Source organism: Oncorhynchus nerka, unplaced genomic scaffold (assembly GCF_034236695.1).
Source record: "Oncorhynchus nerka isolate Pitt River unplaced genomic scaffold, Oner_Uvic_2.0 unplaced_scaffold_755, whole genome shotgun sequence".
In the NCBI taxonomy this organism is placed as follows: Eukaryota; Metazoa; Chordata; class Actinopteri; order Salmoniformes; family Salmonidae; genus Oncorhynchus; species Oncorhynchus nerka.
Genome location: NW_027040456.1, coordinates 286,523 through 312,790, shown reverse-complemented (window position 1 = coordinate 312,790; position 26,268 = coordinate 286,523). Strand labels below are relative to the sequence as shown.

At 42.7% G+C, this 26,268-nt stretch overlaps 2 protein-coding genes and 1 long non-coding RNA gene across 5 annotated transcripts; all 3 read right to left on the bottom strand.

The window, feature by feature from the left end:
* Positions 1–5,784: 5,784 nt before the first annotated feature.
* Positions 5,785–9,639, bottom strand: LOC135571123 (NACHT, LRR and PYD domains-containing protein 12-like). The gene is made up of 5 exons (XM_065016925.1): positions 9,549–9,639; positions 8,754–9,279; positions 8,300–8,473; positions 6,575–6,748; positions 5,785–6,174 (listed from the first exon to the last, which is right to left on the bottom strand). Exons 1-5 carry the CDS (start codon positions 9,637–9,639, stop codon positions 5,940–5,942), a joined length of 1,200 nt encoding a protein of 399 aa, XP_064872997.1. The 3' UTR covers positions 5,785–5,939.
* On the bottom strand, positions 9,193–11,381 carry LOC135571132 (NACHT, LRR and PYD domains-containing protein 3-like). The gene is made up of 3 exons (XM_065016929.1): positions 11,283–11,381; positions 10,925–11,153; positions 9,193–10,554 (listed from the first exon to the last, which is right to left on the bottom strand). Exons 2-3 carry the CDS (start codon positions 11,151–11,153, stop codon positions 10,199–10,201), a joined length of 585 nt encoding a protein of 194 aa, XP_064873001.1. The 5' UTR covers positions 11,283–11,381; the 3' UTR covers positions 9,193–10,198.
* Positions 11,382–18,108: 6,727 nt separating this feature from the next.
* Positions 18,109–26,067, bottom strand: LOC135571133 (uncharacterized). 3 transcript variants are annotated; one of them, XR_010463653.1, is made up of 4 exons: positions 26,017–26,067; positions 19,419–19,607; positions 18,940–19,094; positions 18,109–18,238 (listed from the first exon to the last, which is right to left on the bottom strand). It is a non-coding gene; the product is annotated as an uncharacterized LOC135571133 (long non-coding RNA). The 3 variants fall into 3 exon arrangements; XR_010463652.1 differs by lacking the exon at positions 18,109–18,238 and having other exon boundaries at positions 18,345–19,094; XR_010463654.1 differs by lacking the exon at positions 18,109–18,238 and having other exon boundaries at positions 18,345–19,085.
* Positions 26,068–26,268: the final 201 nt, after the last annotated feature.

Genomic DNA, 26,268 nt, shown 5'->3' with positions numbered 1-26,268 from the left:
ACACACACACACACACTGGTGACACACACACACACACAGGAGACACACACACACACACACACTGGAGACACACACACACACACACACACTGGAGACACACACACACACACACTGGAGACACACACACACACTGGAGACACACACACACACAGGAGACACACACACACACACACTGGTGACACACACACACACAGGAGACACACGAACACACACATACACACACACACACTGGTGACACACACACAATGGACACACACACACACACTGGTGACACACACACACACACACACACACACGGGTGACACACACACACACACTGGTGACACACACACACACAGGAGACACACAAACACACACATACACACACACACTGGTGACACACACACAATGGACACACACACACACACTGGTGACACACACACACACACGGGTGACACACACACACACACACACAGGAGACACACAAACACACTCACACACAGACACAGGAGACACACACACACACACACACAGGAGACACACAAACACACTCACACACAGACACAGGAGACACACACACACACACACTGGAGACACACACACACACACTGGTGACACACACACACACACACACACGGGTGACACACACAAACACACTCACACACAGACACAGGAGACACACACGCACACACTCCGGTGACACACACACAATGGACACACACACACACACTGGTGACACACACACAGGAGAAACACAGGAGACACACACACACAGGTGACACACACACACACAGGAGACACACACACACACACACGGGTGACACACACACACACACAGGAGACATACACACACACACACACTGGTGACACACACACACTGGTGACACACACATACACACACACACACACTGGTGACACACACACAATGGACACACACACACACACACACTGGTGACACACACACACACAGGAGACACAAACACACACACACACAGGAGACACACAAACACACACATACACACACACACACACACACACACACTGGTGACACACACACAATGGACACACACACACACACACACTGGTGACACACACACACACACACGGGTGACACACAAACACACACACACGGGTGACACACACACACACTGGTGACACACACACACACAGGAGACACACACACAATGGACACACACACACACACACACTGGAGACACACACACACACTGGAGACACACACACACACACCGGAGACACACACACACACACCGGACACACACACACACACACACACACAGGAGACACACACACACACACACAGGAGACACACACACACAGAGACACACACACACACACACACTCTGGTGACACACACACACACACTGGAGACACACACAGACACACTCCGGTGACAGACACACACACAGGAGACACACACACACACACAGGAGACACACACACACACACACAGGAGACACACACACACACACACAGGAGACACACACACACACACTCTGGTGACACACACACACACACTGGAGACAAACACAGACACACTGGAGACACACACAGACACACTCCGGTGACACACACGCACACACTCCGGTGACACACACACAATGGACACACACACAGGTGACACACACACACACACACACAGGAGACACACACACACGGGTGACACACACACACACTGGTGACACACACAGGAGACACATAAACACACACATACACACACACACAGGTGACACACACACACACACACAGGAGACACACACACACGGGTGACACACACACACACTGGTGACACACACAGGAGACACATAAACACACACACACACACACACTGGAGACACACACACACACTGGAGACACACACACACACACACCTGAGACACACACACACACACACACACTGGAGACACACACACACACACCGGAGACAAACAAACACACACCGGAGACACACACACACACCGGAGACACACACACACACACAGGAGACAAACACACACACACACACACTGGAGACACACACAAACACACACCGGAGACAAACACACACACACACACACACTGGCGACACACACACACACACACACTGGCGACACACACACACACTGGAGACAAACACACACACACACACACACACACACTGGAGACAAACACACACACACACACACACTGGAGACACACACACACACACACACTGGAAACACACACACACACACACACTGGAGACACACACACACACACACACACACTGGAGACACACACACACACACCGGAGACAAACACACACACTGGAGACACACACACACACAAACACTCTGGAGACACACACACACACACACACTGGAGACACACACACACACACTGGAGACACGCACACACACACACACTGGAGACACACACACACACACACACTGGAGACACACACACACACACTGGTGACACACACACACACACACACTGGAGACACGCACACACACACTCTGGAGACACACACACACACACACTGGTGACACACACACACCACACACTGGTGACACACACACACACACACACTGGAGACACACACACGGGAGACACACACACACACACAGGAGACACACACACACACACACTGGTGACACACACACACACAGGAGACACACGAACACACACATACACACACGCACACACTGGTGACACACACACAATGGACACACACACACACACTGGTGACACACACACACACACACACACACACACACACACACTGGTGACACACACACACACAGGAGACACACAAACACACACATACACACACACACACACACAATGGACACACACACACACACTGGTGACACACACACACACACGGGTGACACACACACACACAGGAGACACACAAACACACTCACACACAGACACAGGAGACACACACACACACACTCACAGGAGACACACAAACACACTCACACACAGACACAGGAGACACACACACACACACACTGGAGACACACACACACACTGGTGACACACACACACACACACACTGGAGACACACACAAACACACACACACACACACTGGAGACACACACGCACACACTCCGGTGACACACACACAATGGACACACACACACACACTGGTGACACACACACAGGAGAAACACAGGAGACACACACACACACACAGGTGACACACACACACACACACACACAGGCAGACACACACACACACACACGGGTGACACACACACACACACACACACACTGGTGACACACACATACACACACACACACACTGGTGACACACACACAATGGACACACACACACACACACACTGGTGACACACACACACACAGGAGACACAAACACACACACACACACACACAGGAGACACACAAACACACACATACACACACACACACACTGGTGACACACACACAATGGACACACACACACACACACACTGGTGACACACACACACACACACGGGTGACACACAAACACACACACACGGGTGACACACACACACACTGGTGACACACACACACACAGGAGACACACACACAATGGACACACACACACACACACACTGGAGACACACACACACACTGGAGACACACACACACACACCGGAGACACACACACACACACCGGACACACACACACACACACACAGGAGACACACACACACACACACACAGGAGACACACACACACAGGAGACACACACACACACACACACTCTGGTGACACACACACACACACTGGAGACACACACAGACACACTCCGGTGACAGACACACACACAGGAGACACACACACACACACAGGAGACACACACACACACACACAGGAGACACACACACACACACACAGGAGACACACACACACACACTCTGGTGACACACACACACACACTGGAGACAAACACAGACACACTGGAGACACACACAGACACACTCCGGTGACACACACGCACACACTCCGGTGACACACACACAATGGACACACACACAGGTGACACACACACACACACACACAGGAGACACACACACACGGGTGACACACACACACACTGGTGACACACACAGGAGACACATAAACACACACATACACACACACACAGGTGACACACACACACACACACAGGAGACACACACACACGGGACACACACACACACTGGTGACACACACAGGAGACACATAAACACACACACACACACACACACACTGGAGACACACACACACACTGGAGACACACACACACACACACCTGAGACACACACACACACACAAACACACACTGGAGACACACACACACACACCGGAGACAAACAAACACACACCGGAGACACACACACACACCGGAGACACACACACACACACACACACACACACACACACTGGAGACACACACAAACACACACCGGAGACAAACACACACACACACACACACACACACACACACACACACACTGGCGACACACACACACACACACACACACACACACACACTGGCGACACACACACACCCTGGAGACAAACACACACACACACACACACACACACACACTGGAGACAAACACACACACACACACACACACACACACACACTGGAGACACACACACACACACACACTGGAAACACACACACACACACACACACACTGGAGACACACACACACACACACACACACACACTGGAGACACACACACACACACCGGAGACAAACACACACACACACACTGGAGACACACACACACACACACACTGGAGACACACACACACACACTGGTGACACACACACACACACACACTGGAGACACGCACACACACACTCTGGAGACACACACACACACACTCTGGAAACACACACACACACTCTGGAGACACACACACACACACACACTGGAGACACACACACACACACTGGTGACACACACACACACACTGGTGACACACACACACACACACACTGGAGACACGCACACACACACTCTGGAGACACACACACACACACACTGGTGACACACACACACCACACACTGGTGACACACACACACACACACACACACTGGAGACACACACACGGGAGACACATACACACACACGGGAGACACACACACACACACTGGTGACACACACACACACACACTCTGGAGACACACACACACTGGTGACACACAGACACACACCACACACTGGAGACACACACACACACACCACACACTGGAGACACACACACACCACACACTGGAGACACACACACACACACCACACACTGGAGACACACACACACACACCACACACTGGAGACACACACACACCACACACTGGAGAAACACACACACCACACACTGGAGACACACACACACTCTGGTGACACACACACACACACACACACACTGGTGACACACACACACACACACTGGAGACACACAGACACACACACACACTGGTGACACACACACACCCACACTGGAGACACACACACACCCACACTGGAGACACACACACACACACACTGGAGACACACACACACACACACTGGAGACACACACACACTGGTGACACACACACACACTGGTGACACACACACACACACACACACTGGTGACACACACACACACACACACACACACACACTGGAGACACACACACACACACACACTGGAGACACACACACACACACACACTGGAGACACACACACACACACACTGGAGACACACACACACACACACACTGGAGACACACACACACACACACACTGGAGACACACACACACACACTGGAGATACACACACACACACTGGAGATACACACACACACACTGGAGATACACACACACACACTGGAGATACACACACACAAACACACTGGAGATACACACACACAGTCAGCATATATATAACTTTGTAGTAAGAATGTTCAACTTTGTCCAAGTGGTGGTCAGAATGTTTGTCTTAACCAGCCTGATAAGTCCAACATGTCTGATATGAACATTGACATAAACCCTCTACATACTTGAGTTTCTCCAGTCTGCAGTGTGGATCCTCCAGTCCAGCAGAGAGCAGTCTGACTCCTGAGTCTCCTGGGTGATTGTAGCTCAGGTCCAGCTCTCTCAGGTGTGAGGGGTTTGACCTCAGAGCTGAGACCAGAGAAGCACAGCCTTCCTCTGTGACTAGACAGCCTGACAGCCTGCAAAGAGTCAAATCATATTAAAATCACACTGATATTCTTTGGTGGTGAAAATAGTGGCAGTATATTTTTTCAACATATTCAGATAAATCAGTGTCCTGAAACCTTCCATATCTATTCATGAATGAATGTTTCATTATTAGAAATGACAAATGATCAAAGTATTGCCTGCAGATAGAAACATGTATAGTACAAATATTATAGTAGACTGACCAGACCAGTTTAAAAAGCAGTATCAGTCAGAAGACAGACAGTGAGGAATCAGATTTAGCAAAGCACCACATTTAAAACTGTAAACCTCACTGTCCAAACACATATGGTGTGGACTATGTGTGTCTGGTAAACACATGTGGATCTGGTGAACAGTTATCACTTGTTGACCAACTACAGGAATACTGACCTCAGAGTCTCCAGTTTACAGTGGGGATTCCCCAGTCCAGCAGAGAGCAGCTTCACTCCTGAATCCTTCAGGTCATTGTTACTCAGATCCAGCTCTCTCAGATGTGAGGGGTTTGAACTGAGAACTGAGGCCAACACTTCACAGGATGTGTCTGTGAGTTTACAGACAGTGAGTCTGAAACACAGAAGAAATAAAATGACAGACAGGATGTATTAAAATATTTCGCTTAGCTTTCTCTGCTTACACTGTAACCTGTGCACAAATAACGTGTTGGGTTTAGCCTCAGACCAGAGAGGCCTAGAAATGACACATTTTCCAAGTATTGCTTGTAGATAGAAAGATGCATATTAACAAATATGTGAGTAGACTGACCAGACCAGTTTAAAAATCAGTATCAGTCAGAAGACAGACAGTGAGGTATCAGATTTAGATTGTATTGAGTATACAGTCCACACCATATCTATTTAGACAGTGAGGTATCAGATTTAGATTGTATTGAGTATACAGTCCACACCATATCTATTTAGACAGTGAGGTATCAGATTTAGATTGTATTGAGTATACAGTCCACACCATATCTATTTAGACAGTGAAGCTAACATTTTAAATGTGTCTCTATTCTCCAACATTTTTGGATTTGAGGTCAAATGTTTCATATGAGGTGACAGTTTATAATGTAACCTTTTATTTGAGGATATTTTAAGACATATCTGTTTCACTATTAAAAATGAAAACACTTTATGTTTCCAGTCTCCCCATTAGAAGAAGTCTTAAGTATTCTGAACAATTCACTCATAGTGTATTAAAATAGTCAAAAATGTAGTTTTTTGTCGTAAAGTTTTTTTGGGTTGTGTTTTGAGCAATAATAAAATGGTGGATGATGAGTGGAGTAACTTTTCTGTCTAAGAGAGTAGAACATGTTTCTAAACAATAATACATTAATCCTGATGATGTCATGATTAAGAAAAATCATGAAAGAATCATGAATAATAATGAGTGAGAAAGTTACAGAGGCTACAACAAAACATGCTAACCTCTCACCATTACCAATAACAGAGACTACAACAAAACATGCTAACCTCTCACCATTACCAATAACAGAGGATACAACAAAACATGCTAACCTCTCACCATTACCAATAACAGAGGCTACAACAAAACATGCTAACCTCTCACCATTACCAATAACAGAGGCTACAACAAAACATGCTAACCTCTCACCATTACCAATAACAGAGGCTACAACAAAACATACTAACCTCTCACCATTACCAATAACAGAGGCTACAACAAAACATGCTAACCTCTCACCATTACCAATAACAGAGGCTACAACACAACATGCTAACCTCTCACCATTACCAATAATAGAGGCTACAACAAAACATACTAACCTCTCACCATTACCAATAACAGAGACTACAACAACACATGCTAACCTCTCACCATTACCAATAATAGAGGCTACAACAAAACATACTAACCTCTCACCATTACCAATAACAGAGACTACAACAACACATGCTAACCTCTCACCATTACCAATAACAGAGGCTACAACAAAACATGCTAACCTCTCACCATTACCAATAACAGAGGGGGTCTGATATTTGTGCCTCTGTAACTTTCTCATTCATTCATTATTCTCGATTCATTCCTGATTATTCATAATTCAAATGGGAGAACTACATACATAAAAGTGCTTTCATATCTGATAATACTGACCTCAGAGTCTCCAGTTTACAGTGGGGATTCCCCAGTCCAGCAGAGAGCAGCTCCACTCCTGAATCTTTCAGGTCATTGTTACTCAGATCCAGGTCTCTCAGGTGTGAGGGGTTTGACTTCAGAGCTGAGACCAGAGAAGCACAGCCTTCCTCTGTGACTCCACAGCCTGACAGCCTGACAAAGAGATCATCATGACTTCACAAACACCTGTTAATTTAACACCAGTAGTGTAGAAGGACAATGGCAGATGCATTTGGTTTATTCTCCCAAACAACATATAGATTCATCATCCGTCTCCTAGAATTGTATGGTCATATTGTTATACTAATGTGAAAATAAATGAATTTATTCAATATGTTTTTCAATATAATATTATATACATATTATAATACATATTTTATAATGAATATTTCTTCCTGATGATTAGTTCGTATATGTCATTTTATTTACTCACAGAGCAGCTCTGGAGGCTTTGACCACTGGCAGCAGCCTCAGAAGACCTTCCTCTGATCTGGAGTATTTCTTCAGGTCAAACACATCCAGCTCCTTTTCTGAAGTCAGCAACACAAAGACCAGAGCTGACCACTGTGCAGGTGACAGGTTGGGTTTTGAGAGACTTCCTGATCTCAGGTATCTTTGGATCTCCTCAACTAGAGAATGGTCATTCAGTTCATTCAGACAGTGGAACAGATTGATGCTCCTCTCTGGAGAGGGATCCTCCCTGATCTTCTCCTTGATGTACTCGACTGTGTCTTCATGGCTCTGTGAGCTGCTTCTGGTCTTTGTCAGTAGACCTCGTAAGTGCTTCTGATTGGACTCCAGTGAGAGGCCCAGAAGGAAGCGGAGGAAAAGGTCCAGGTTTCCTGCCTCACTTCGTAAGGCTTTATCCACAGCACTCTTGTAGAAAGTAACTTCAGTAACTTTTCTCTGAACAGTGAAGAAAAGACACTGGACTTTGTTTGCAGTTTGTCCATTAGATTCTCATTGTTGTTGATGAATGAGAGGAACACATATACAGCAGCCAGAAACTCCTGAATGCTCAGATGAACAAAGCAGTACACCTTGTCCTGGTACAGCACACATTCCTCTTTAAAGAGCTGTGTGCACAATCCTGAGTACACTGAGGCTTCATTGACATCAATGCCAGCCTCCTCCAGGTCTTCTTCATAGAAAATCAGATTGCCATTCACAAGCTGTTGAAAAGCCAGTTTTCCCAGTGACAGAATGCTCTCTTTATTCCAGTGTGGACCTGTCTCTTCTTTCACAAGATACTTTGCATTCTTCTGTTTGGTATGAAACACCACAAGGTGTGTGTACATCTCAGTCAGAGTCTTGGGCATCTCTTCTCTCTTATGTTTCAGCATGTGTTCAAGGACTGTTGCAGAAATCCAACAGAAGACTGGAATGTGGCACATGATGTGGAGGCTCCTTGATGTCTTTATGTGTGAGATGATTCTGCTGGCCAGGTCCTCATCACTGAATCTCTTCCTGAAGTACTCCTCCTTCTGTGGGTCATTGAACCCTCGTACCTCTGTCACCTGGTCAACACACCCTGAAGGGATCTTATTGGCTGCTGCAGGTCGGGTAGTTATCCAGAGGAGAGCAGAGGGAAGCAGATTTCCCTTGATGAGATTTGTCAGCAGAACATCCACTGAGGTTGACTCTGTGACGTCCCAACAGATCTTGTTCTTCTGGAAGTCTAGGGGCAGTCGGCACTCATCCAGACCGTCAAATATGAACAGAACTTTGTACTTGTTGTAGATGGAGATTCTTGATTGTTTGGTTTCCATTGAGAAGTGATTGAGAAGTTCAATGAAAGTGTGTTTGTCCTCTTTCATCAAATTCAGCTCCCGAAAAGGGATTGAAAATACAAATTGGACATCCTGATTTGCTTTTCCTTCAGCCCAGTCCAGAATGAACTTCTGCACAGAGACTGTTTTTCCAATGCCAGCGACTCCCCTTTGTCAGCACAGTTCTGATAGGTTTGTCTTGTCCAGTTAAGGGTTTGAAGATGTCATTACATTTGATTGCAGTCTCTGGTCTTGCTTGTTTCCTGGTTGTTGTCTCAATCTGTCTCAGCTCATGTTCATTATTGACCTCTCCTGTTCCACCCTCTGTGATGTAGAGCTCTGTGTAGATCTTATTGAGAAGTGTTGGGTTTCCTTGTTTAGCGATCCCCTCAAATACACATTGAAACTTCTTCTTTAGATTAGATTTGAGTTCACGTTGGCAAATCACAGCAAGCTCATCTGAATCTAGAAATAACACAGAGGATATTAATATTATGTCTGTTTTAATACCTACAGTATTGTAGGACTGTTATAAAGTTTTACATTATAATAATGTATTCTCTAAACTGACTGTATAAATGTGTAAATGTTTTCATAATGCATTACAGACTGGTGTGACTGATTATATTATTATTGGTATTATTGATGGTATTATTAATGTTCTCTCTCTAAATGAATCACCACAACACATCCCTGCTGCTACTTGATGAGGTCACTAGGTGTTGTGTTAAGGCTGCTACAATATCATTGAGTTACACAGCTACTTTAGCTGTACTTTAGCTACAGCTTTTAAATGTTATAAAACAGCATTCAACATGAGGCAGACAGATCTTACATTTCTCCAGTGTGTCAGCAAGCTCCTTCTGGTTCATTTTCCTCAGGATGTGCAGTGTGATCTTCAGAGCCCCCTCTCTGGCACTGCTCTCCTGCTGCTCATCTTCAGCATCCACCACTTCCTTATCCTGCTTCTGACTCTCAAAGCCTTCTGGGAGTTCTGGACTAAGAATCCTCTTGAACATCTTCAGCTCGTTCTTCACAAATGTCATAATTTTATCTTCAAGCATCTGAAATAAATAAAGTAAATAAGTTAAGCAAGAGAAGAAATGCTTTCTCATTAACACATTAATGAATGATTGACAGATCAACTTTACTTGAGGTAAACAAAAACAAATGTACATAACAGGACCACATACACTGAATATGGAGGCCAGGTCTGTTTGATGACTCTGGGAAGACTGACCACTGAGAATCTCTGACTCTGATCTCTCCTGTTGGTTTCTGTGGACAAAACATTAGATTACATCTCCTCATCCAGGGAGTACACACACACACACACACACACACACACACACACACACACACACACACACACACACACACACACACACACACACAGTACAGTCAATGCAGGAGGGAATGTTGTGTTTGTTTAATTGTTTTAGGACTATGAAAATGGACAAAATGATTAGCATATGGATTATGAAAACAACAACAATAAATGGGAAAATGGGAGGAGAAATGACTAGAGACGGTGTTGTTTAACTCACTGACCAGGAACCATGAGTTCTTCTTACCTTTGTTCAGTAGAAAAGTCTCCCTCTCTAAAGTTATAGGAGGATCCATAGACCAGTCACTCTTCATGGACACACAGCTGGGAACAGGGGAGGCTGGTCTCTCCTGCTTGATTGGTCTTCAACACAACAGAGACAAACATTACATCTCTCATCTACTCTGAGCTCAGATGGGGAAACATAAGAGTTTCATTCCAAAACACTATATATCACTTTTCAGAAATGTTAGTAAATTAGCTTTTATTGTTCAAAGCATTTCTGAAAGAGATTGGTGTGTTTTTTCTCTATCTAATCATGGCACTATCTAATCATGGGGTTGTTCACTATCTAATCATGGGGGGATTGTTCACTATCTAATAATGGCATGGGGTTGTTCACTATCTAATCATGGGGTTGTTCACTATCTAATCATGGGGTTGTTCACTATCTAATCATGGGGTTGTTCACTATCTAATCATGGGGTTGTTCACTATCTAATCATGGGGTTGTTCACTATCTAATCATGGGGTTGTTCATCTAATCATGGGGTTGTTCACTATCTAATCATGGGATTGTTCACTATCTAATCATGGGGTTGTTCATGGGGTTGTTCACTATCTAATCATGGGGGGTTGTTCACTATCTAATCATGGGGGGGTTGTTCACTATCTAATCATGGGGTTGTTCACTATCTAATCATGGGGTTGTTCACTATCTAATCATGGGGTTGTTCACTATCTAATCACACTATCTAATCATGGGGTTGTTCACTATCTAATCATGGGGTTGTTCACTATCTAATCATGGGGTTGTTCACTATCTAATCATGGGGTTGTTCACTATCTAATCATGGGGTTGTTCACTATCTAATCATAATAATCATCAATCATGGGGTTGTTCACTATCTAATCATGGGGTTGTTCACTATCTAATCATGGGGTTGTTCACTATCTAATCATGGGGTTGTTCACTATCTAATCATGGGGTTGTTCACTATCTAATCATGGGTTGTTCACTATCTAATCATGGGGTTGTTCACTATCTAATCATGGGGTTGTTCAATCATATCTAATCATGGGGTTGTTCACTATCTAATCATGGGGTCTAATCATGTTGTTCACTATCTAATCATGGGGTTGTTCACTATCTAATCATGGGGTTGTTCACTATCTAATCATGGGGTTGTTCACTATCTAATCATGGGATTGTTCACTATCTAATCATGGGGTTGTTCACTATCTAATCATGGGGTTGTTCACTATCTAATCATGGGGTTGTTCACTATCTAATCATGGGGTTGTTCACTATCTAATCATGGGGTTGTTCACTATCTAATCATGGGGTTGTTCACTATCTAATCATGGGGTTGTTCACTATCTAATCATGGGGTTGTTCACTATCTAATCATGGGGTTGTTCACTATCTAATCATGGGGTTGTTCACTATCTAATCATGGGGTTGTTCACTATCTAATCATGGGGTTGTTCACTATCTAATCATGGGGTTGTTCACTATCTAATCATGGGGTTGTTCACTATCTAATCATGGGGTTGTTCACTATCTAATCATGGGGTTGTTCACTATCTAATCATGGGGTTGTTCACTATCTAATCTAATCTAATCATGGGGTTGTTCACTATCTAATCATGGGGTTGTTCACTATCTAATCATGGGGTTGTTCACTATCTAATCATGGGGTTGTTCACTATCTAATCATGGGGTTGTTCATCTAATCATGGGGTTGTTCACTATCTAATCATGGGGTTGTTCACTATCTAATCATGGGTTGTCTAATCATGGGGTTGTTCACTATCTAATCATGGGGTATCTAATCATGGGGTTGTTCACTATCTAATCATGGGGTTGTTCACTATCTAATCATGGGGTTCACTATCTAATCATGGGGTTGTTCACTATCTAATCATGGGGTTGTTCACTATCTAATCATGGGGTTGTTCACTATCTAATCATGGGGTTGTTATCTAATCATGGGGTTGTTCATCTAATCATGGGGTTGTTCACTAAATCATGGGGTTGTTCACTATCTAATCATGGGGTTGTTCACTATCTAATCATGGGGTTGTTCACTATCTAATCATGGGGTTGTTCACTATCTAATCATGGGGTTGTTCACTATCTAATCATGGGGTTGTTCACTATCTAATCATGGGGTTGTTCACTATCTAATCATGGGGTTGTTCACTATCTAATCATGGGGTTGTTCACTATCTAATCAATCTAATCATGGGGTTGTTCACTATCTAATCATCTGGGGTTGTTCACTATCTAATCATGGGGTTGTTCACTATCTAATCATGGGGTTGTTCACTATCTAATCATGGGGTTGTTCACTATCTAATCATGGGGTTGTTCACTATCTAATCATGGGGTTGTTCACTATCTAATCATGGGGTTGTTCACTATCTAATCATGGGGTTGTTCACTATCTAATCATGGGGTTGTTCACTATCTAATCATGGGGTTGTTCACTATCTAATCATGGGGTTGTTCACTATCTAATCATGGGGTTGTTCACTATCTAATCATGGGGTTGTTCACTATCTAATCATGGGGTTGTTCACTAAATCATGGGGTTGTTCACTATCTAATCTATTGTTAATCAATCATGGGGTTGTTCACTATCTAATCATGGGGTTGTTCACTATCTAATCATGGGGTTGTTCACTATCTAATCATGGGGTTGTTCACTATCTAATCATGGGGTTGTTCACTATCTAATCATGGGGTTGTTCACTATCTAATCATGGGGTTGTTCACTATCTAATCATGGGGTTGTTCATGGGGTTGTTCACTATCTAATCATGGGGTTGTTCACTATCTAATCATGGGGTTGTTCACTATCTAATCATGGGGTTGTTCACTATCTAATCATGGGGTTGTTCACTATCTAATCATGGGGTTGTTCACTATCTAATCATGGAGGTTGTTCACTATCTAATCATGGGGTTGTTCACTATCTAATCATGGGGTTGTTCACTATCTAATCATGGGGTTGTTCTCTATCTAATCATCTATTAATCATGGGGTTGTTCACTATCTAATCATGGGGTTGTTCACTATCTAATCATGGGGTTGTTCACTATCTAATCATGGGGTTGTTCACTATCTAATCATGGGGTTGTTCACTATCTAATCATGGGGTTGTTCACTATCTAATCATGGGGTTGTTCATCTAATCATGGGGTTGTTCATAATGAGGGGTTGTTCACTATAACTATCTAATCATGGGGTTGTTCACTAAATCATGGGGTTGTTCAATGACAGATATGTACCAGTACTGATTTCAGTCAATGTGCAGGGTACCAGGTAGTTGTAAATAATGGACTATAAGGAGTACCAGTACTGAGTCAATGTGCAGGGTACCAGGTAGTTGAGGTAATAATGAGACTATAAGGAGTACCAGTACTGAGTCAATGTGCAGGGTACCAGGTAGTTGAGGTAATAATGAGACTATAAGGAGTACCAGTACTGAGTCAATGTGCAGGGTACCAGGTAGTTGAGGTAATAATGAGACTATAAGGAGAACCAGTACTGAGTCAATGTGCAGGGTACCAGGTAGTTGAGGTAATAATGAGACTATAAGGAGAACCAGTACTGAGTCAATGTGCAGGGTACCAGGTAGTTGAGGTAATAATGAGGCTATAAGGAGAACCAGTACTGAGTCAATGTTGTGTTTGTTTAATATTGTTTTAGGACTATGAAAATGGACAAAATGGCCTATTGATTATGAAAACAACAACAATAAATGGGAAAATGGGAGGAGAAATGACTAGAGACAGTGTTGTTTAACTCACTGACCAGGACCCATGAGTTCTTCTTACCTTTGTTCAGTAGAAAAGTCTCCCTCTCTAAAGTTTATAGGTAGATTCATAGACCAGTCACTCTTCATGGACACACAGCTGGGAACAGGGGAGGCTGGTCTCTCCTGCTTGATTGGTCTTCAACACAACAGAGACAAACATTACATCTCTCATCTACTCTGAGCTCAGATGGGGAAACATAAGAAGAGTTTCACAAATAGAACTGACTTCTAGACGTTGTTAACGAGCGCGAGCAGTGTGTCATTTTTAAAAACGAAATTAATTTATCGACGCGAGCGTTGTAGTCAGTCTGTCAGCCCCGCTAAAAGGCTGGTGTCGTTACTCTGCCTTCTCCGGGGGCATGTTGAGGTAAATTTACTAACCGGGAGGGTTGAATGATGTAATTTATTGGAGGGCTGGAAGACGCACTCTCGAGGTTGTTTACTCACAATATCAGATATTAAGATGATTTTTATAATGAATGTATACTGAGGTTGAGGTTCTGACTAGTGATTATTTACCCGGGGTTCAATACCTGCTATTGAGGCGCCCTGAAAATAATATTCAAAAGTTTGGTCCTTGGACACAGAGGTTTAAACACTAAAGTTACCGTCCATCTAGTGAAGAGAGGAGAACCGACAGAGGTAGCCAGCATCCGTCAAGCCGGTGATGATGTAGGGTTGCTATGGTATCTAGGATGCTGGGGTTGGGATTTAACAGATCTAATCACTGGGATGGATCTAGCTAGGATAACTAGGATGCTGCTTGGTAGAGTAGCTAGCTAGCTCACCGGCTTGTCCACTAAGGATAACTAGGATGCTGCTGGTAGAGTAGCTAGCTAGCTAATCATGAGCTGTTCCGACTAGCTAGGATAACTAGGATGCTGCTGGTAGAGTAGCTAGCTAGCTTACCGAGCTGTACCGACTAGCTAGGATAACTAGGATGCTGCTGGTAGAGTAACTAGCTAGCTTACCGAGCTGTACCGACTAGCTAGGATAACTAGGATGCTGCTGGTAGAGTAACTAGCTAGATGTACCGAGCTGGAGTACCAGTACTGAGTCAATAGCTGCAGGATAACTAGGATGCTGCTGGTAGAGTAACTAGCTAGATTACCGAGCTGTACCGACTAGCTAGGATAACTAGGATGCTGCTGGTAGAGTAGCTAGCTAGATTACAGAGCTGTAACGACTGGCTAGCAGGTCGTTTCTGTCCCTCATCTCGATGATGATGAATCCGGTTAACCACAAAATGAAAAAAGGACAGAGAGTGAAAAGGATCTGGCTACACTCATACTGTCCCTGACCGTAAAGAAAAAAAGCAAATTGAACAATAAACTTCGGTGTCTCAACACTGTAACAAACTCTGTCGTTATTCCCCAAGATCACCTCAGTCCATTCTGCGCGTAACCGGGCAATATCCTTGGCGCCACACCGAACGGGGCGGACAGTTCTGTACGGGGACGCGGACGGTTCTGTACGGGGACGCGGACGGTTCTGTACGGGGACGCGCGCAGTGCAGCACAATCAACTAAACCCAGTCTTTACAGTGGGTTACATTAGTAATATGAATTATTTATTTTTATGTAAAACAAACATTTTAAGTTTTTTTATAACAATATGTTGAGATCTGGGACCATATCGCCAAAGTGTCTCTGAGTAGAAAATTGGTCGTATAAGTGCTGATGTAACGGATGTGAAACGGCTAGCAAAATCAAATCAAATCAAATTTTATTTGTCACATACACATGGTTAGCAGATGTTAATGCGAGTGTAGCGAAATGCTTGTGCTTCTAGTTCCGACAATGCAGTGATAACCAACAAGTAATCTAACAGCTTAGTTAGCGGTGCGCGCTAAATGGCGTTTAAATCGGTGACGTCACTTGCTCTGAGACCTTGAAGTAGTGGTTCCCCTTGCTCTGCAAGGGCCGCGGCTTTTGTGGAGCGATGGGTGACTGTTGTTGATGTGTGCAGAGGGTCCCTGGTTAGTGCCCGGGTATGGGCGAGGGGACGGTCTAAAGTTATACTGTTACACTGAGAATAAAGACATTTTACACTTATGGGTATAAGTGGGTGGGTAACTATGCATGAAGTCTCTAGTCCCACCTAGTCGGCAAATGTTTAGGACACCTCGTGAGCTGTCCTAAGTAGTTAAGAGTTAACAGCAGCTGTCCTAAGTAGTTAAGAGTTAACAACAGGTGTCCTAAGTAGTTAAGAGTTAACAGCAGCTGGCCTAAGTAGTTAAGAGTTAACAGCAGGTGTCTTGATAATACTATAGAATAATGCAGTGAGTCAGTGGTTCCTGCTCCACATGTAATTGTTTTGGAGCAGATAAAAATAATGTTTTGATATTTGATATGATCAATCCATTAATAATATATGTCTTTGGCTTTTAATAATATAGACCTACATGCAACAGTATGTCTTGTGCTTTTGGCAATGATTTATGTACAATAATTGTAATAAGTCATACCATTTATGTTTTGTTTAGTTGTTCCATATTGTTATGCAGGTGAGTGAGGACCCAAAAGCGGTTTAACAGAAACAGAGTCTTTTAATGTCTAAACACAGGGAAGACATAAATCCTCTTCAGATGTATCGGTTGACAAAATAGACAACCCATTCAGAGAGGGCTTAAAAATAAATTAAAGTCCTATGATCTTTACAGGAGAGTCCCCTTCTAGCAGCAGAGGAGAATAGCAGGGTTAGCGGCAACAGACTGCTGGTCTCTCCGGGTAGGCGCGGGTTGTAGAGGACAGAGGTACCTGATCACACGTAGCATCTGATGAAGAGGCAGATTACGTCAGGACGGGACAATTTATGTGAAGCAAACGAGAAAATCTGACAAAGACAGAAGCAGAAACAGAGAGAGAAATAAGACCTAATCAGAGGGAAAAATTTTGAACAGGTGGGAGAGAGTAAACGAGGTAGTTAGAGGAGATGAGGAACAGCTGGGGGAAGGAAAGGGAGAGAAGGTAACCTAATACGACCAGCAGGGGGAAACAAAGTGAAGAGAAAGAACAGGAACAAGACATAACATGACAATACATGACACATATATTAAGGAAGTGATAGAAGCCTTTTTGGTTCTAGAAGGAACCTTCTGTTCTAAGAGTGTATAATAATAAACACGTTGTTCTTCTGATTATTTAATTATCTCCATCATGTTATTTCAAGTTCTCCCTTTGGAGCGCAACATCATGTTGTTAAAAAATAATCCTAAATTGTGCATTGATATAAATTTGGCAATTTAAGGAATCTAGGGCGTAATATGTGTTAGATGAAAATGAACATTGAATGCAACGTTGTAGGCAACATTATTGGCAGGGACTTTGCCTACTATGTCAAAGATATTTAGAGTTGTTAAACAGAAGTGTAGATATAACGGTTATATTGTCTAAAAGATGCATTCTATTATATTAGGCAATAATTCAGAAGAGGCAAAGTGGTCGTGTCATGTGAAAATTCTATCAAATGTCTTACATTGTACATTGCAACGAGTACAGTCAGGGTGCCGCGGACCCCTGCAGAACCCACACAGACCCCGGATTGAGAACCCCTGCAGTATCTCCACAGACCCCGGTTTGAGAACCCCTGCAGTACCTCCACAGACCCTGGATTGAGAACACCTGCAGAACCTCCACAGACCCCGGATTGAGAACCCCTGCAGTACCTCCACAGACCCCGGATTGAGAACCCCTGCAGTACCTCCACAGACCCCGGATTGAGAACCCCTGATTTAGCAGATGCTCTTATCCAGAGTGATTTACAGTAAGTGCTTTCATCATAATTAAGATAGCTACGTGAGTATATATATATAAATACCCATCTAAAATCTATTAGTTAAAAATCTGAGAACAGTAATATTGAAGGTACCCATAACAACCATTTCTGATTAAAAAACTAATGTGAACATTTAGGAAATAAACTCATAATAATGATATAAAAAATTGTCATCTCACCTCTTAGTTTTGGTGTCATGTTCCCCAGAGAGACTCATTTTAGAGGCAGGGCCCCCCTCCTCTCTCTCCCCAGAGAGACTCATTTTAGAGGCATTGTCCCCCTCCTCTCTCTCCCCAGAGAGACTCATTTTAGAGGCAGGGCCCCCCTCCTTTCTCTCCCCAGAGACACTCATTTTAGAGCACTGACCCCTAAACAGAGATCCAAAATGTTGTTTGTGGTTAACACAGTAATTATTTAATGTTAATTGTTATCATTTATTAATTTTATCTTATTAAACATTTACTAACAGACACAGAAACAATCAGATGATTTAATGCATCACATGAAAACGTAGTTGTGACTTTTCATCTCCATGGTAACTGTCTGTAATAATAATAATAAGTTACTGTTTGTTAAGGTAGTTATAGACAGTACAGCAACAATAATAATAATAATAATAATAATAATAATAAGTCACTGTTTGTTAAGGTAGTTATAGACAGTACAGCAACAATAATAATAATAATAATAATAAGTCACTGTTTGTTAAGGTAGTTATAGACAGTACAGCAACAATAATAATAATAATAAGTCACTGTTTGTTAAGGTAGTTATAGACAGTACAGCAACAATAATAATAATAATAATAATAAGTCACTGTTTGTTAAGGTAGTTATAGACAGTACAGCAACAATAATAATAATAATAATAATAATAATAATAATAAGTCACTGTTTGTTAAGGTAGTTATAGACAGTGCAGCAACACAAGGCCATGTCTCACACTTATTTGTATTACTCAAATAATGTATACTAGCAGTTTGTTAGTGATATGCAGATGAAAGTCTATACCTCAGATATAGCCTACATGTCATCGATGACCAGCCTAAACCTGTTCAGATCAGTTCACATAACGTTATAGTCCTACCAGTAGCAGGACAGAGCATCTACACTAAATATACAGAAGTATTTGGACACCCCTTCAAATTAGTGGATTCTAATTCAGCCACACCAGTTGCTGACAGGTGTATAAAGTCGGACAGACAGCCATGCAATCTCCATAGACAAACATTGACAGTAGAATGACCAGTACTGAAGAGCTCAGTGACTTTCAACGTGGCACCGTCATAGGATGCCACCTTTCCAACAAAGTCAGTTCTTCAAATTCCTGCTATAGCTGCTCCGGTCAACTGTAAGTGCTGTTATTGTGAAGTGGAAACATCTAGGAGCAACAACGGCTCAACCGTGAAGTGGTAGGCCACACAAGCTCACAGAAAGGGCCCGCCAAGTGTGGAAACGCATAAAAATGGTTTGTCGGTTGCAACACTCACTACCAAGTTCCAAACTGCAACGTCAGCAAAATAACTGTTCGTAGGGTGCTTCATGAAATGGGTTTCCATGGCCGAGCAGCCGCATACAAGATAACCATGTGCAATGCCAAGCATCGGCTTGATTGGTGTAAAGATCGCCGCCATTGGACTGTGGAGCAGTGGAAATGTGTTCTTTGGAGTTATGAATCACACTTCACCATCTGTCAGTCCGACAGAAGAATCTGGGTTTGGCGGATGCCTCGAAAACACTACCTGCCCGAATGCATAGTGCCAACTGTAAAGTTTGGTGGAGGAGGAATAATGGTCTGGGGCTGTTTTTCCTTAGTGCTAGTGAAGATAAATCTTAACGCTACAGTATAAAATTACATTCTAGACGATTCTGTGCTTCCAACTTGGTGGCAACAGTTTGGGAAAGGCCCTTTCCAGTTTCAGCATGACAATGTCCCCGTGCACAAAGCCAGGTCCATACAGAAATGGCTTGTCGAGATCGGTGTGGAAGAACTTGACTGGCCTGCACAGAGCCCTGACCTCAACCCCATCGAACACCTTGGGATGAATTGGAACGCTGACTTCGAGCCAGGCCTAATCACCCAACATCAGTGCCCAACCTCCCTAATGCTCTTGTGGCTGAACGGAAGCAAGTCCCCGCAGCAATGTTCCAACATCTACTGGAAAGCCTTCCCAGAAGAGTGGAGGCTGTTCTTGCAGCAAAGGGGGGACCAACTCCATAGGAACGCCTATGATTTTGGAATGATATGTTCGACTAGCAGGTGTCCACATACTTTTGGTCATGTTGTATATATAGCCTAATCTAAATAATATAATATAGTGTAATCTAAATCAAGTCAAATGTTATTGGTCACAATGTCTGAGCAGCATAGACTAAGATACAGTATAATAGTATAGAATACTGTATATACATATGAGATGAGTAATACATAGACTAAGATACAGTAGAATAGTATAGAATACAGTATATACATATGAGATGAGTAATGCATAGACTAAGATACAGTAGAATAGTATAGAATACAGCACATATATATGAGATGAGTAATGCATAGACTAAGGTACAGTAGAATAGTATAGAATACAGTATATACATATGAGATGAGTAATGCATAGACTAAGATACAGTAGAATAGTATAGAATACAGTATATACATATGAGATGAGTAATACATAGACTAAGATACAGTAGAATAGTATAGAATACAGTATATACATATGAGATGAGTAATGCATAGACTAAGATACAGTAGAATAGTATAGAATACAGTATATACATATGAGATGAGTAATGCATAGACTAAGATACAGTAGAATAGTATAGAATACAGTATATACATATGAGATGAGTAATGCATAGACTAAGATACAGTAGAATAGTATAGAATACAGTATATACATATGAGATGAGTAATGCATAGACTAAGGTACAGTAGAATAGTATAGAATACAGTAGAATAGTATAGAATACAGTATCTACATATGAGATGAGTAATGCATAGACTAAGATACAGTAGAATAGTATAGAATACAGTATATACATATGAGATGAGTAATGCATAGACTAAGATACAGTAGAATAGTATAGAATACAGTATATACATATGAGATGAGTAATACATAGACTAAGGTACAGTAGAATAGTATAGAATACAGTATATACATATGAGATGAGTAATACATAGACTAAGGTACAGTAGAATAGTATAGAATACAGTATATACATATGAGATGAGTAATACATAGACTAAGGTACAGTAGAATAGTATAGAATACAGTATATACAAGATCCAATCCCCGAGCTGACAAGGTAAAAATCTGCTCTTCTACTCCTGAACAAGGCAGTTAACCCACTGATCCTAGAGGCCGTCACTGAAAATAAGAATTTGTTGTAAACTGACTTGGCTAGTTAAATAAAGTTAAAATGAAATAAAAAATCAACACATTAATCTGTCTTCTAATGCAGTGGTGTAAAGTCAGTGAGTAAAAATACTTCTTGTAATTTAAGTTGTTTTAGGGGAATCTATCCTTTACATATTTATATTTTTAACAACTTTTACTTTTACTTCACTACAGTCATAAAGAAAATGATGTACTTTTTACTCCAGACATTTTCCCCGACACCCAAAAGTTGTCGTCACATTTTGAATGTTTAGCAGGACAGAAAATTGTTCAATTTGCAGAATTATCAAGAGAACAACCCTGATCATCCCTACTGCCTCTGATCTGGAGGACTCACTAAACAGAGAACAACCCTGATCATCCCTACTGCCTCTGATCTGGCAGACTCACTAAACAGAGAACAACCCTGATCATCCCTACTGCCTCTGATCTGACAGACTCACTAAACAGACAACATCCCTGATCATCCCTACTGCCTCTTATCTGGCAGACTCACTAAACAGAGAACAACCCTGGTCATCCCTACTGCCTCTGATCTGGAGGACTCACTAAACAGAGAACAACCCTGATCATCCCTACTGCCTCTGATCTGGCAGACTCACTAAACAGAGAACAACCCTGATCATCCCTACTGCCTCTGATCTGGCAGACTCACTAAACAGAGAACAACCCTGATCATCCCTACTGCCTCTGATCTGGCAGACTCACTAAACAGAGAACAACCCTGATCATCCCTACTGCCTCTTATCTGGCAGACTCACTAAACAGAGAACATCCCTGATCATCCCTACTGCCTCTTATCTGGCAGACTCACTAAACAGAGAACATCCCTGATCATCCCTACTGCCTCTTATCTGGCAGACTCACTAACCAGAGAACATCCCTGATCATCCCTACTGCCTCTTATCTGGCAGACTCACTAAACAGAGAACATCCCTGGTCATCCCTACTACCTCTTATCTGGCAGACTCACTAAACAGAGAACATCCCTGGTCCTCCCTACTGCCTCTTATCTGGCAGACTCACTAAACAGAGAACATCCCTGGTCATCCCTACTGCCTCTGATCTGGCAGACTCACTAAACAGAGAACATCCCTGGTCCTCCCTACTGCCTCTTATCTGGCAGACTCACTAAACAGAGAACATCCCTGGTCATCCCTACTGCCTCTTATCTGGCAGACTCACTAAACAGAGAACATCCCTGGTCCTCCCTACTGCCTCTTATCTGGCAGACTCACTAAACAGAGAACATCCCTGGTCCTCCCTACTGCCTCTTATCTGGCAGACTCACTAAACACAAATGCTTTGTTTTTAAATGATGTCTGAGTGTTGGAGTGTGACCCTGGCTATCCGTAAATTAAAATAACAAGAACATTGTGCAGTCTGGATTGATTAATAGGAATTTTCAATTATTACAACTTTAATTTTACTTTTGATATTTAATTATATTTCAAACCAAATACTTTTAGACTTTTACTAAAGTAGTATTTTACTGGGTGACTTTCACTTTTACTTGAGTCATTTTCTATTATTTTCTATTTTCGCCAGCAGCATACCACCCTGCATACCACCCTGCATACCACTGCTGGCTTGCTTCTGAAGCTACAGGGTTGGTCTTGGTCAGTTCCTGGATGGGAGACCAGATGCTGCTGGAAGTGGTATTGGAGGGCGTGATTGGAGTGATTATGACACTGCCCTGTGTAGGGTGCTGTCTTTCGGATGGGACGTTAAACGGGTGTCCTGACTCTCTGAGGTCATTAAAGATCCCATGGCACTTATCCTAAGAGTAGGGGTGTTAACCCCGGTGTCCTGGCTAAATTCCCAATCTGGCCCTCAAACCATCACGGTTACCTGATAATCCCCAGGTAACAATTGGCTCATTCATCCCCTCCTCTCCCCTGTAACTATTCCCCAGGTCGTTGCTGCAAATGAGAACGTTCTCAGTCAACTTACCTGGTAAAACAATGGATAAAACAAATAAAAAAGGTATCTTTACTTTTATGAGTAAAAGTATGAAAGTACTTTTTCCACCACTGTTCTAACGTTCCATATGAGACACAGTTTCAACAGACATTCTGGAACTGAGTTCTGTTTCCACCACTGTTCTAACGTTCCATATGAGACACAGTTTCAACAGACATTCTGAACTGAGTTCTGTTTCCACCACTGTTCTAACGTTCCATATGAGACACAGTTTCAACAGACATTCTGGAACTGAGTTCTGTTTCCACCACTGTTCTAACGTTCCATATGAGAGACAGTTTCAACAGACAATCTGGGACTGAGTTCTGCTTCCATCACTGTTCTAACGTCCATATGAGAGACAGTTTCAACAGACAATCTGGGACTGAGTTCTGTTTCCACCACTGTTCTAACGTTCCATATGAGACACAGTTTCAACAGACATTCTGGAACTGAGTTCTGTTTCCACCACTGTTCTAACGTTCCATATGAGACACAGTTTCAACAGACATTCTGAACTGAGTTCTGTTTCCACCACTGTTCTAACGTTCCATATGAGACACAGTTTCAACAGAAATTCTGGAACTGAGTTCTGTTTCCACCACTGTTCTAACGTTCCATATGAGACACAGTTTCAACAGACATTCTGGAACTGAGTTCTGTTTCCACCACTGTTCTAACAAGTTCCATATGAGACACAGTTTCAACAGACATTCTGGAACTGCGTCGGCTACAAAGTTACTTTCATATATCAGTAAATAAAGTAACGGTCACTGGGTGAATTAGTTTTGCATTGCCCGCTCCCCGGGGAAGCAGAGTTTAAGCATTTTACATCATTCCATTGGTCCATAAAATATATGTCCACCCACCTGTAGCACCGGGCCATGGGCAAAACAAAACTTCCCACTGTCGCAGTGACACAGAGTTCTAATCCCAGACGAGTTTCTTCAAGACATCTCTCTTACATTATTTTTGATAAACATATAATTTACTCAAAACCAAGTTTAGCTGTGTTTATTTCTCCAAAATGTGAGTTACTGTAGGACTTTAATAATTGTAAGCAGACCTACAAACCAAAAGGTTTTAATTTGAGAATGTTCATTTGTTTGCCTCAAATATTAAACTGTCTTCAAATATGTGATGATTAGTTGAATCAGGTGTGTAAGTGCTGGTAAGAACAAAAGATGGAGAAACCCTGAGATAAACATAAACCATATCATTGAAAAGCTCCTCCACCATCTTTACCAGACGTTTTACTGATAACATGTCGGACTACTGATTAGTTTACACTTTGAAAACTGCTGTCTGTCAGCAACTCAGCTCAAGTAGCAGTTCTACTAACTAGGTAATATCTCATTCCAGGTATTAATTATCTTATTTGTCCATTAGAATAGATTATTGTCAGAAATACTTACTTTATTTTTCAATAATCTCCATATAGTGTTTTCTGCCTCTGTCGTCTCAAATGGATCCTGAAACAAAAGAACAACTTTACTTTCTGTTTCAGCTCAGCCTCCCCACCCTGATAATAAAGTGTTATATTGGTATCTTCCACTAGATGGCAGTAAACACCTGCTGTAACTAGACTTTACAACTCTGTGTTCTGTTTCATACAGGTAGTGTCCCAGAGTTGGAGTGGTGATCTAGGATCAGGTCTCTCCATGTAA

Excerpts from the sequence above, each read along its gene's own strand:
- LOC135571123 (XM_065016925.1), bottom strand. The coding sequence starts at position 9,639 with ATGCCCAAGACTCTGACTGAGATGTACACACACCTTGTGGTGTTTCAT. Across the intron at positions 9,280-9,548 it reads TCTTGTGAAAGAAGAGACAG|AATCTAATGGACAAACTGCA; the intron begins GTCCACACTGGA and ends AACAACAATGAG. Across the intron at positions 6,749-8,299 it reads TGTAAACTGGAGACTCTGAG|ACTCACTGTCTGTAAACTCA; the intron begins GTCAGTATTATC and ends TCTGTGTTTCAG.
- LOC135571132 (XM_065016929.1), bottom strand. The coding sequence starts at position 11,153 with ATGCTTGAAGATAAAATTATGACATTTGTGAAGAACGAGCTGAAGATG. Across the intron at positions 10,555-10,924 it reads TGCTGACACACTGGAGAAAT|ATTCAGATGAGCTTGCTGTG; the intron begins GTAAGATCTGTC and ends TGTTATTTCTAG.